A 12,658-nucleotide genomic window follows, 5' to 3' on the forward strand; every position below is an offset into this window, starting at 1 on the left:
TGCCTCCTCAGCCAATCACAATCTTCCTCCTTGTTGTTGGGCTTCTAGAAACTATTCTTATTTAGTCCAATTTTGTGCTCTGTACTGGTTCTTATGTGTAGCTGAGCATCTCCTAAGCTCCAAAGGAGCTGCTAGCCAGATTACAGATAATAAATGAGAAAAGAAGAAGAAACACAAACAGCAGATAATTCCCTGGCAGGGGTTACAGGTTTTTATCATGGTGTCAGGATTCTGATCTAAGCCCTGACTCACTTCTCTCTATAGACCACAATGTCTCCTGCAGCCTTCACCTGATTCACAGCGATAGCAGACCTAAGGGGATATGAGTCCAGTGACTGGCAGGTACACAGAGCAATGTATACAGTAACAAAATACACAATAAAGAAAAGGAAATCTTGCTATGACGTTAATAAATTCCTTTGGTTTAGTTCTATACCTTGCAAGGAAACATTATTTCATTATGCTTACAATGTTTTTGTGCATACAAAGCATAGTGATTATTGTCATCCTTATGATGATGTATTTTAGTAGCACTGACATCTTCAGCAAATCTTTACAGAGGCCACCGAATGTCTTCTAAGTTTTGATCCAGATATTTGAAACTTAAAAGAGAATTTTTACTTGTATTTCACTTTCCACTTCAGTTTGCAACCTACTATGTATAGATAGCACAACACCTGAATTTGTGCATGAGTTAAATTATTCACTGTTTGGTAGTGGGCGTTGACAATACCGTTTAAAAGTCTCTGTTAGAACTGTGAAATTAGCAAAATAAAACACAAATACATACTCGCCAGCTTTTAACACACATTTTATTTATATCCCTAGAAGTAAATCCACCACCAGTTATGCAATTCAGCAATGTATCCATCAATCCAGTCACCCAGCGGTGTAATTCTAAGGTCAGTCAGGATGACATTTTGCTCACCCAGCTGCTCATGCCAAATTCTAACAAATGTGGCTGTGCCCAATGCCATATTAGCTATCTGGCCCTAACTGTTGTCACTAGGGCCAAGATTATCCTTTTAAAAAATGAACCACCAGGAAGGGGTCATTGGCTTAGTGTACCACCACCCTATCCTCCCCATGCTTTGCTAAATTCTAACTTTAGGCTTTATCACTAGGGCTAGAACTTTCTAGCCAAGATAGTGCCGGTTACATATTTCAGGATAGGAGCAATCCTCAATATATTTCTTCCATATTTAAATAAAATATTATTTTAATTGCTAAAGGGTCACAGGACATCTGCAGTTAATATCATAAAATTGTATATATTTGTATTTGTTTTACCCAGTTTAGGTGCTATGCCACTTCACTTTTCCCTGAAATTAGTGAGTTAAACTTTTTTTTACATTTTTATTAAACTGTTCATCACTACAAGGGGCCTGTTAGTGATGTAAAATGTCATTCTAATGGGAACTGTTGCAATCAAAATGATCACCATCAGTCCCCCCAGTCCTGTAACTGTTTGGTGGTGATCAGTTGTTGAGCACCTTTTATTTCTGTTAACCATAATGTTGGGTAATCGGAGTTAAACAAAGCTTCTCACTGGCAGCCTCATTCACAGCTAAGCCACTGAATGGCCGCGGTGGGAACATCGTGGCCCTCCACTCCGTGAGGCCAGTCTCCTGCCAGACCAGGTCCAGAACTACATACAGCAAGTCCTGGACTCCGCTCCCTGGCCCAGTGCAGGCTGGCGGCGAAGGGGCTGTCGAGCCGGGGCCCGCGTGAGACTAAGGAAGAGGGGCTTGAGGTCAGCCATCCCCTCAGTTCTCCTAGCAAATGTCCGCTCTCTCCCCAACAAACTGGACGAACTGCGTCTCCTCTGCGGCAGGAGGGAGCTCGGAAGGAACACCCCAGTACTCTGCTTCACGGAGACTTGGCTACACAAGAACATCCCGGAGAATGCCCTTCACCTTCCAGGCTTCAGCCTCATACGAGGAGACCGTGACCCTTCCCTCTCTGGGAAGAAAAGAGGCGGAGGCATCTGTTTCTACGTCAGCTCCTAATGGTGCCCCACCCCACCAGTACTTGACAGGATGTGCTCCCCAGACCTAGAACTTCTACTCGTGAACTGCAGGCCAGTATACTCACCACGGGAGTTCTCCTCCTATGTCCTTGTCGGAGTGTACATACCCCCTGATGCCGACGCCAAATCTGCCCTGAATTCCCTCAGCGACACCATCTCGCAGTGGGAAATATCCCTCCCAGACTCGCTGTTCATAGTCATGGGGGACTTCAACAGGGCAAACCTTCGACAAGAGCTGCCACGCTTCCACCAGCATGTTGCCTGCCCTACCAGAGGCCTGAACACCCTCGATCACTGTTACACGCCACTGAAGAATGCCTACAAGGCTATCCCTGGGGCGGCACTTGGCTCCTCCGACCACTGCCTTGTCCATCTCATCCCCACCTACAGAAAGCTACTGGAACCGGCAAAACCGGTCGTGAAGTCCTCCAAGGTGTGGTCCAGCGAGGCCAAGCTCCACCTGCAAGCCTGCTTTGATTGCACGGACTGGGAATCCCTGGCAGCTTCAGACCTGGACGAGTGGGCAGGCAACGTCACCTCTTACATCAGCTTCTGCGAGGCCTCCTGCGTCCCAACCAAATCCTTCAAGGTCTACCCTAATAACAAACCATGGTTCTCCAACAAGCTACGGCTACTGAGGAAATGCAAGGAGGCAGCTCACAAGGCAGGAAACCAGGAGGAATTCAGGAAGGCGTAGAATGCTCTGAAGCGAGAGCTGAGAGCCGCAAAAGAGGAGTTTGCTGAGAAGATGAAGCAGAACCTTCGCTCTAACAACTCTCGAGCTGTATGGCAAGGACTTAAGGCTGCCACCAACTACAAGCCTCCCCCGCAACATGCTACACCCAGCCCTGAATTAGCTGAAGAACTAAGCAAGTTCTACTGCAGGTTTGAAAGGCAGGCTGAACCTGGGGGGCACCCACCACCTCCCCCCCCCCAGCCCCCGCGCACAGCGACCCAAGTGAGGACTCACTCTCTCTGGAAGTGAGGGAGGCAGACGTTCGGCACCTCCTGTCCACGCTAAATGCCAGGAAAGCCTCGGGACCCGACGGCGTGTCCCCTGCCTGCCTCAAAACCTGCTCGGAGCAACTTACCCCCATCCTCTCTGCCATCTTCTGTAGGTCACTGACAGAGGGCAGAGTCCCGGCGTGCTTCAAGAGGTCCACCATCATTCCAGTTCCCAAGAAACAAAGCATCTCCGACCTCAACAACTACAGGCCTGTAGCTCTGACGTCCGACATCATGAAGTCCCTAGAGAGAGTGGTATTATCCACCCTCAAGCGTTCCACCTTGCCCCTACTAGACCCACTCCAGTTCGCCTACAGGGCAAATAGGTCCACTGATGATGCTCTTAACATCTGCTTGGAATACATCTACAACCATCTAGACAGGAGAGATGCGTATGCCTGAGTACTGCTATTAGACTTCAGCTCGGCTTTTAACACTATATGCCCAAGCACCCTCCAGAATGTCCTGACCACACTGGGGGTCCACTCCACCCTACGGCTATGGATCACTGACTTTCTCTCTAACAGATCCCAAGTTGTCAGGCTGGGGGACATCTACTCACGAGAAGCGATTACAAACACAGGGGCACCCCAGGGCTGCGTCCTGTCCCCGCTGCTCTTCTCCCTTTACACAAATGATTGCAGACCCACGCCAGACTCTGTCAAAGTCATAAAATTTGCGGATGACACCACCATTGTCGGCCTCGTCAGGACAACATTCGGGATTACCAGCAGCAGGTGGAAAGACTATGCCACTGGTGTAAAGAGAACAGCCTGGTGCTCAATACGGCCAAAACCGTCGAACTTATAATTGACTTCAGGAAGTCGGCACCTACCCCACCTCCCATCTACATCGATGGCACCGAGGTGGCCAGAGTGCCCTGCGCTCGCCTGCTGGGCACCACCATCTCCAGCGATCTCAGTTGGAGAGTCAATATCATGTCAACCCAACGGAAAGCCCAGCAGAGACTCTTCTTCCTCCGCCAACTGCGTGGCCCAGGAGATTCTAACATGCTTTTACTCTGCCACCATTGAATCGATCCTCTGTTCCGCCATCTTGGTCTGGTATGGGGGAGCCACCGCCAGCGACCGGCACAAATTGCAGAGGATCATTAGGTCGGTGGAGAGGATCATTGGGAGACCTCTGCCCCCACTTGACCACCTGTATAACACAAGATTGCGAGCCAGGGCACTGAGGATTGCAAGTGACCCCTTCCACCCAGGCCACTGTTTTTTCACCCCACTTCCACTGGGTCGGAGACTTCGGGCCATCCCCACCAAGACCACCAGACACAGAAACTCTTTTTTCCCGATGGCCGTTAGCCTCCTGAACTCCCTTAACATTCTACCACCCTCTATCAACGCCCTACCACCTGCATAGCAGCGGCAGACTTCGGCTGTGTATATCAAATTGCTGATTGTATATTCGTGTATGCTTATACTTGTGTATATGCTTATACCTGAGTACGAGATATTACTGTCATTCTAACGTATTTCCTGTCTTTCTCTCTATGTACTGCTCCATTGTGCCAAACCCAATTCCGGGCTTGACCCATTCATGCTTGGCGAAATAAAATTGATTCTGATTCTGATTCTGATCCCAAGGAATCATTAATTTAGCTGTGAATAAAAAATCCAAAAGCTTTGCTTACTTCTTAAATCCCACACCTATGGGTAGAAGGTTGTAAAATATCCAAATGGTGCCATTGTGGTCACAACCATAATGGCAGCTACTTTCCAGTTGCATCAGACCCTTTAAAAGCCCTTATAAAGAGCATTAGCGGTTCTCCAGGCTGCCAAACAGCCCAACCAAATGTTCTGGCCAGTGGTGTTTTTGGCCTCTTAAGACTATCAATACTTAGGGGCCCGATTATCGATAATTAACACAGGCATCTATAATGCTGGATACACACGGTGCGTTCGTGCACTCGATTTTCCCGTCGATTCCCGTCGATTCGTTTATTTCCAACATGTCCGATTTGGATTTCGATGGATTATTAGGTCGATTCGCATGCAAAGTATGCCGAATCGACCTAACGATCCATCGAAATCCAAATCGGACATGTTGGAAATAAACGAATCGACGGGAATCAACGGGAAAATCGAGTGCACGAACGCACCGTGTGTATCCAGCATTAGATATCTGGCGATCACTGCACCTATTTGACATCATCCCCTGATTGCCTACACAAGACTGGAAAAACTATTGTGTTTGAAGAGGGGCTTCAGGTCCTTTTTAATCACATTAACTCAGTATTACAGTGGAGGGGCTATTGCACATATTCTGGATAGTCTTGCACATATAAAGTTTTTGAATTCCCCTATGGACTTTCAGGAGTGAATGAAAAGCAGTTACCACTTCCTATTTCCTTTAGGTAAATTATTTCCTTTCATTATGCTTGCAGTAGTGAAGTTTTAGTATAAATCTTAAAAGGTTTTTCCACTGTGGAAGCCTGTTTGCAAAAAAATGAAGATTTACACTTTTATTATGTACAATGAATGTTTTTTTGGGGGGTCCATCATCCTTTGTTTTTGTAGTAATATTTCCAGTTGAACTGATGAATATCACAGATGACCCTCCCTGAATAGCACAAAGTCTCTGTCACATTACTGTATGTGAAAAGAATCCAGCAACGCAGACAGATAAATGAGTTCAGTGTCGCAGAACACAATTTCAAAAAGGGCACAGCATTGTCACATAATAAAAGTATCACATTCCATAATAAACAAGACACTGACACAATTATTACAACTCTTCTCTTTTATTTATTTCTTTAGCAGTTTTAAAGAATATATGGTTCCATTCCAAGGATTCATGAAAGAGCATGATATGAGGAAGACGCTCAAGACCCAGGATCCTTTGCTCTGACCATTGAGGTTTTCTTATGCAGGAGAAGACGATTGCGTGCAATTTAACTTGAAATTCTGTTTGATAAATATTTCCTGGCTGCAGTCAAAGAACCTATAGCTAGAACTTTGGGCTCGTTTCCACTCGAGCAAATCTGCATGCGTTTCCTGCATGCAGATTCGCTCAACCAATACAAGTGGATGGCGCCGTTTCCACTTGTCAGGAATTCTGTGCGGCTCGCTATGCAGAAAAAATCTGCACAGCAGAGCCGTCAGAATTCGCACGCCGCACACCCGCACGCGAATCGTCGGTAATGTAACTAAATAGGAAAACTGCAAGCTCTTTAGTCTTGCGGTTTTCCCGGCGTTTCCGCATGCGATTTCGTCTAAAAACACATGTCAATGCTCGCCGGCATTGACATGGTTAAAATCGCGTCGTTAAAACCGCGGGCGAATCCGCGTGAAAATTCGCATGGAAACGTCAACGAATCCACAACACCATCAACGAACCAATCTTTGCTTCCTATCTATCACAACCTATCATGAAAATCCAAATTTTGGTTTGACTAAAATCCAGTTGGACGATTTTTTTTTGTTATAATTTTTCATAATCGATTGTATCCATCAACTGAGATTATTTTCAACAAATCCGATCAGAATTTCTGATCACTCAAACGATTGTTCGCTAGAAATTGGACCGTTAGTGGCCACCTTTAGTTGAACCTAATGACAGGTGAACATGAGCATTGCTAGCTACAGATTGGTGAAACTAAGAAATTTCCCAGTACAGGAAGCATGAGGCATTTTAATATTTTATGGCTATAGAGTGCAATATAAACCTGTCTTGTTTGAAATACTTGTCAAAAACTGATCATGTAAAATAAAATTACCGTAAGTCATAATAAAGTTTCAGAAAAAGTCTTTTGTATTTGCACTTAAAATGTGTTTTTGCCTAATTTAATTTCAATTTACTGAGAAAATAAGAATTTTGGGTAGAAGGTCAAGTTGTGAATTAATCATCTATAATTGAAAATGACAGAATATAAATGTTACAGGATACCTAAAAGACACCAAAATCCCCCTTCTCAATAGGCTATGCCAAGTACGAGGTTCCTACCCAAAACAACAGAAGGCATTTACAAATTTGACCTGTAAATAGGTTCAAACACTGTAGATGGAATATGCAAGTCACTCCGGGCATACAAAACCATTAGTTGATAGCATACTTATAGCCTTATAATTTTTAAGGTATTGTGCTATGAACGCAACACAAGAATCATGTATTGATTCAAAGTCCCACAAATGTACAGGAAATGGTGTCTTGGTTATAGACACATCATTTTTTTAAAGAGAGTCACTAGGACTATATATACAATTGTATGTGAGGTACACTAAAAACACCTGTATCTGTCTTGAGCAATATTGCTGCTGGGGGGATATTGTGTTGGTGGGGGGGTCTTTATTTTATTTTGCACGTTATTTTGCTCCTGATGAAATCTGTATAAGATGAAACATGTCGAGCACTGTTAGCACTGTAAATATGTATTGCACTCCCTACACCTTTGTATATAGACCTTCAGCTGCATTAATTTGTTTGATGTGTGTGGTGGACCTTGATTGAGCAGTCTAGGTGTATGCAAGCGGGCTGACACACAAAAGCAAATCTGCCAGCCTTGTCTTCTTGCAATACATTCCTGCACTTTTGGTCAACATGCTAACCACACACCTGTGGTATTATACCATAAACAAACATCTATGCGATTAAGTTCAGGTTTTTAGGGCTAGCTACACTCCACCAATTGGGCACCACAAAGGTACAGCAGCTTGTGCATTTTGCACATATGTAACCCAATACGTGTGGCTGGGATAAGCAAAGACACCCGCCTGGAGCTTTTTAAAGGCATTTGTTTGTGATACAAGTGTTTTTAGTGTACCTCACATACAATTGTATATATGGTCCTAGTGACTCTCTTTAAAAAAATGATGTGTCTATAACCAAGACACCATTTCCTGTACATTTGTGGGACTTTGAATCAATACACGATTCTCGTGTTGCATTTATACTTTTCCCTGTACATATATCGGCATTGTTTGTCGTGCTATGAACCAAAGTTTTATTTTTTTTGCCATAGCTTGGCTTTCAAGGGCATAATGGAGTTATCATACTTGCATATTTCACCTACAATCCTGAAGTGAAGCATTATGGGGGTTACTTTTTGCTCATATTAAGGTGAAATGTTAAATGCATTCTGCTTTAAGAAGTCAAAAATGTACATAGTATATAGTAGATTTTCACCATATTCTCTTGATTGGATACCGATAAGACAATTTTCATGGATCTAAGTGTAAAAATAAAAAAACGACAACAAAAAAAAAAACCTGTTTTAGAGATTCCTTTGTGTAGCAGTAAAGTATGGTACTAAGTTCCTCCCACATAACTCTCATGGTCTAAGCAAGCCCTCTATGGAGAATGTTCCCACATTCTGTTGTGCAATGATGTGCACACTGTATTATAAATCACAGAAGTACACATATTACACATTACATTGTAGGATGTACCCAGCAAGAGTACCGGTAACAGAGTTCCTGCTTCTCTCTACGTCATTCTGCGTACACTATACACCTAGCTTCTCCTTTACTGCCTGCCATTTGTATCTATTCAGTATATTAGCTACAAGGACGAGTTCATCCTTAAGAGACCCTGGCCCATATGCAATTCACTTTTGCTACTGAATTTTCTCCTAGATTATTTTTTTTAGCTTCTTTATAAAATAACTTTTCAGCACTTTGGCCTAGTGCACACCAGAGCGGTTCTGCTGCGGTTTGCGATCCGCTTGCGGTTGCGGATTCGCTAGGGTAATGTATTTCAATGGGCTGGTGCACACCAGAGCGGGAGGCGTTTTGCAGAAACGCATACTCCCGGGCTGCTGCAGATTTTGGATTGCGGATGCGTTTCTGCCTCAATGTTAAAGCGGACCCAAACCAAACATTTTTTTTAATTAAAAATATTTAGTTGCACCACTCTGACACATACAAAGATAAATAAACACTCCTTCAAGCCTATGAGCATTTCAGTGCATCCTTTTCATCCTTCTCTTTTCATAGCTAGGGTTATACTGGGGGCAGCCATTAGCAATTCCTCCATTGCCAGACACCATCTACTCCACCAGTTTGCCGGAAAAATCCCGGCAATTTGAAAGGAAGGGAGGGGTTCCTCCAATAAATGTAAAATATTTTATATTTGTCATCATGCAGCTGAAAAAAGGCTGCTATTTATTATTATAATTTAGAAAATAGATTTTATTTCTGAAATCTTGTATTTTTAATTTGGGTCCACTTTAAGTATAGGAAAACCGCAAACCGCTCTGAAAAACGGCACTTCAGAGCGGTTTGCCAGGCGTTTTTTGTTACAGTAGCTGTTCAGTAACAGCTTTACTGTAACAATACATGAAATCTACTACACCAAAAACGCTTCCCAAAACCGCAAAATGCTAGCTGAAATGCTACAGAAAAATAAGAAAAAGCGTTTCAAAATCTGCTAGCATTTTGCGGATCTGCTAGCGTTTTTTGGTGTGCACCAGGCCTTTGATATGGAAAAATTACCAAAAAGTAGGTGAAAAGTACTATCAAAACTATTTTGAGCATTTTCTTGCTTGCTGGTGGCTTAACATGCATTTTACTGATAACTTTAAAAATATTACCTAGGAGAAAACTCAGGAGAAAAAGTGAATTGTTTATGAGCCCCTTTGAGAAAGATGTAGACTAGGCTGTCATAGTTATGTCTTTTTAAATGACTTTTGCTTTTTCTGGTTTAAATAGTGTCTGAATCACACATCTGAAACAGGCATGTGGGTGGTGTCTTGAGGTTTTAGTCAGAGCAACTGATCTGCATTCTCATTATTGGTCAGTGGCTTGAAGTTAGAGGGACATGATAAGCAAGACAGTCTGGCAATCGGCATGGTTTATGTGGACTTTAATAAGAAATAAATATGACAGCCTATATATATACAGTATATATTTATACATTCCACTTAAAATGTAGCAGAGATGGATTAAAGATTTGATACTTACCCGCGGCTTTCTCCAGCCCCATGGGCACATCTGAGTCCCTCACCGTCCTCTTGCGGTCCTCTGTTCAGCCACAATCAGCCCCGGTAACTGGCCTAATCGTGTTAGTCGGGGTCTTTTGTGCATGCGCAGACCGCCTGCGCATGCACAGAAGATCCAGACTGACGTGACTGAGCCAGTTACTGGGGCTGATTGCGGCTGAACAGAAGACTGCGGTAGGATGGCGAGGTGCTCAGACATGCTTATGGGGCTGGAGTAAGCCCCGGGTAAGTATCAAATCTTTTGTTTAATCCATCTCTGGTTTCCTTTAAAGAGAATCTGTACTCTAAAATGTTTACAGCAAAAAGCATACCATTCTATTCATTATGTTCTCCTGGGCCCCTCTGTGCTGTTTCTGCCACTCTCTGCTGCAATCCTGGCTTGTAATTAACAGTTTTAGGCAGTTTTTACAAACAAACTAACCAGCTTGTGATAGTCTCACATAAGCAGAGTGTGTGAGTCATACAGAGCCTGCAGGGGGCCTGCAGAGGGTGTGTATCACTTCTATCCAATCACAAGCAGCTCTGCACATTCCACACATTCCAGCCTTAGCTGACAGAGCCAACAGAAGAAAACAGATTAGATCATTTAACAGAGATAACACAGCCACTGTACAATTAGGAAAGGCTACAGTAAGCCAGAGCACATTAGAACAGGCAAAGGAACTTATAGGATAGAAGAACTAAGGCTGAAAATTTTGTTACAGAGTCTCTTTAAGGATCACTTTAAACTAGATACTGAAAAAACGTGATACAGACAGATTGGCTGGGTATTCAAGGAAACAGTATTGGCAGCTGTGGTCTCTTACCTTGCTGTCAGTATGCTAACCAGAATAAGAAACTGGGGCTCTGTGAGACAAGTAGAAGCATCAGAGGGACCGGTGTGTGATTTTGTAATATCGTACATGGGTGATCAGGGTGGAGTTGAATGCAAAGCGCCTCTTTAAAGGTTTCCTATTAATGACACAATTCTCTGGATAATCAATCGTCTGATTGGATCGTACTATCAATCGAAAATGATCATTTGGGCCTGCTAATGGAAGGAAAGCTGCTATGCAATTCGATCAGATTGATGGAATCTGTTCTTTTTTCAGATCGATTCCATTAATCTGATCAAATTGCATAGCAGCTTTCTTTCCATTAGTGGGCCGAAATTAATGTTTCCTATCGATTTGATTGAATCAGATGATCAATCATCTGGAGAATTGTATTGTTAATGTACACCTTTACTCATCCTTAAAGAGAACCCGGGCACAGAGGCTGGTTGTGCATACCATCCCCAGCCTCTGTTACTGTACAGCACTCCCCCAGGCCCCCCCTGCACTCTGCTGTCCCCCATAATAAAAACCGCCGTGCTAGTGACATGCAGGTTGTCACTAGCACACTGTGTACCTATGTGCTGCCTGTCACCGCTGCCCCCCCCCCCGCGTCCTCTATATCACCGCTCCCCGCCTGCGTCCCTTCCCTCCAATCAGCGGGCGGGAAGGGGCGCAGGCGGGGAGCGGCAATATAGAGGAGGCGGGTGCGGCGCTGAATGGCAGCACATAGGTAAACAGCGGGCTAGCAACAAATTACGGGGGACAGCAGAGCGCAGGGGGGGGGGGGCTGGGGGCACACTATACGCCAACAGAGGCTGGTGAAAGTATGCACAACCAGCCTCTGTCCCCTACTAACATTCTTAAATCCCACCTCGGGTTCTCTTTAAGGTGGACACTAATGATCCACTCTTTTTTGTCCAATCTTACCATTTCTATGTAATATATTTCATATGGTTAATTCGCATATATTCAGCAGTGATGCCCTGGGAGACATCTCAAGCTCACTCCAACCTGAATTATCGCAAATTCTTTCTGTTTTAAGAAAGCAAACGTTTGTTCTTATGTAATATAAGGAACTGCTGAAAGTATCCACACAATATACTCACTCATTTTATGCTTATACTACATAGATTTGGTAAGCTTGGGCAAAAAAGATTGGATCATTAATGGCCACCATAAGTGAGCAAGCAGCAAGCAATGTCTCATTTTGGGGTAGTAGTAGGGAGAAGCTCTCAAAACCAGTGTGAACAAGTGACTGCGGAACACTCCTGAGGCCTGAACAAGTAATACAGGTCTGATGGGTGGGAGGCATAGGCTAGCACCGCTGCCTTGAATGCTGGAGAGCCTTATCCCAGCCTTGGATTGGAGCATACCAAAGTTAGGATCAGGCATATAATTTGGAAATTAAATGTTAAGTAACAATATGTTTTTCTCTTATATTTTGCCCATAAAGACAGCAGCTAAAAACACTACTTCTGTGTAGGTTAGGTGACATGGCCTGTGTTAAAACATGATATCTGTAGATACAATGGGGCTGATTCATCATTCTGCAGTACTATTACCATGCATGCACAACGCACGACAATATTACCTGTAGTTATGCATGGAAGGACTGCAAGGTACGCTACTAGCGTGACCTATGGTACTCTAGTAGTGCAATCACAAGTACGGTAACGAGCATGTTACCATAGTACAATTTCCCGTTGCTTGACTGATGTGTTGACCCTCTCTATTTAATACTTTCTGGGTCTGATTTATTATGGCTTCACCGGAGATCTCCAAGCACCTGTAATGACACAGGAAAGCTGGACTGGATTTGTAAATTGCCTGCTGAGTGGAAAAACCTTGCAGCGC

At 43.9% G+C, this 12,658-nt stretch overlaps 1 protein-coding gene across 11 annotated transcripts in view; it reads left to right on the plus strand.

The window, feature by feature from the left end:
• Positions 1-12,658, plus strand: part of SASH1 (SAM and SH3 domain containing 1) — a 1,147,574-nt gene that overhangs the window by 39,942 nt on the left and 1,094,974 nt on the right. Inside the window, exon 2 of one of the 11 annotated variants that reach the window (XM_068231721.1) lies at positions 5,812-6,765. The exons of 8 other annotated variants lie outside the window; for them this stretch is intronic. In XM_068231721.1, the coding sequence (XP_068087822.1) occupies positions 5,812-5,820 (9 nt within the window). In that variant the 3' untranslated portion in view covers positions 5,821-6,765. Of the gene's footprint in view, positions 1-828; positions 903-5,811; positions 6,766-12,658 lie in introns of those variants that run through there. 2 more of the 11 variants (XM_068231723.1, XM_068231722.1) reach the window with 2 other exon arrangements.

This window comes from Hyperolius riggenbachi, chromosome 4, assembly GCF_040937935.1.
Source record: "Hyperolius riggenbachi isolate aHypRig1 chromosome 4, aHypRig1.pri, whole genome shotgun sequence".
In the NCBI taxonomy this organism is placed as follows: domain Eukaryota; kingdom Metazoa; phylum Chordata; class Amphibia; order Anura; family Hyperoliidae; genus Hyperolius; species Hyperolius riggenbachi.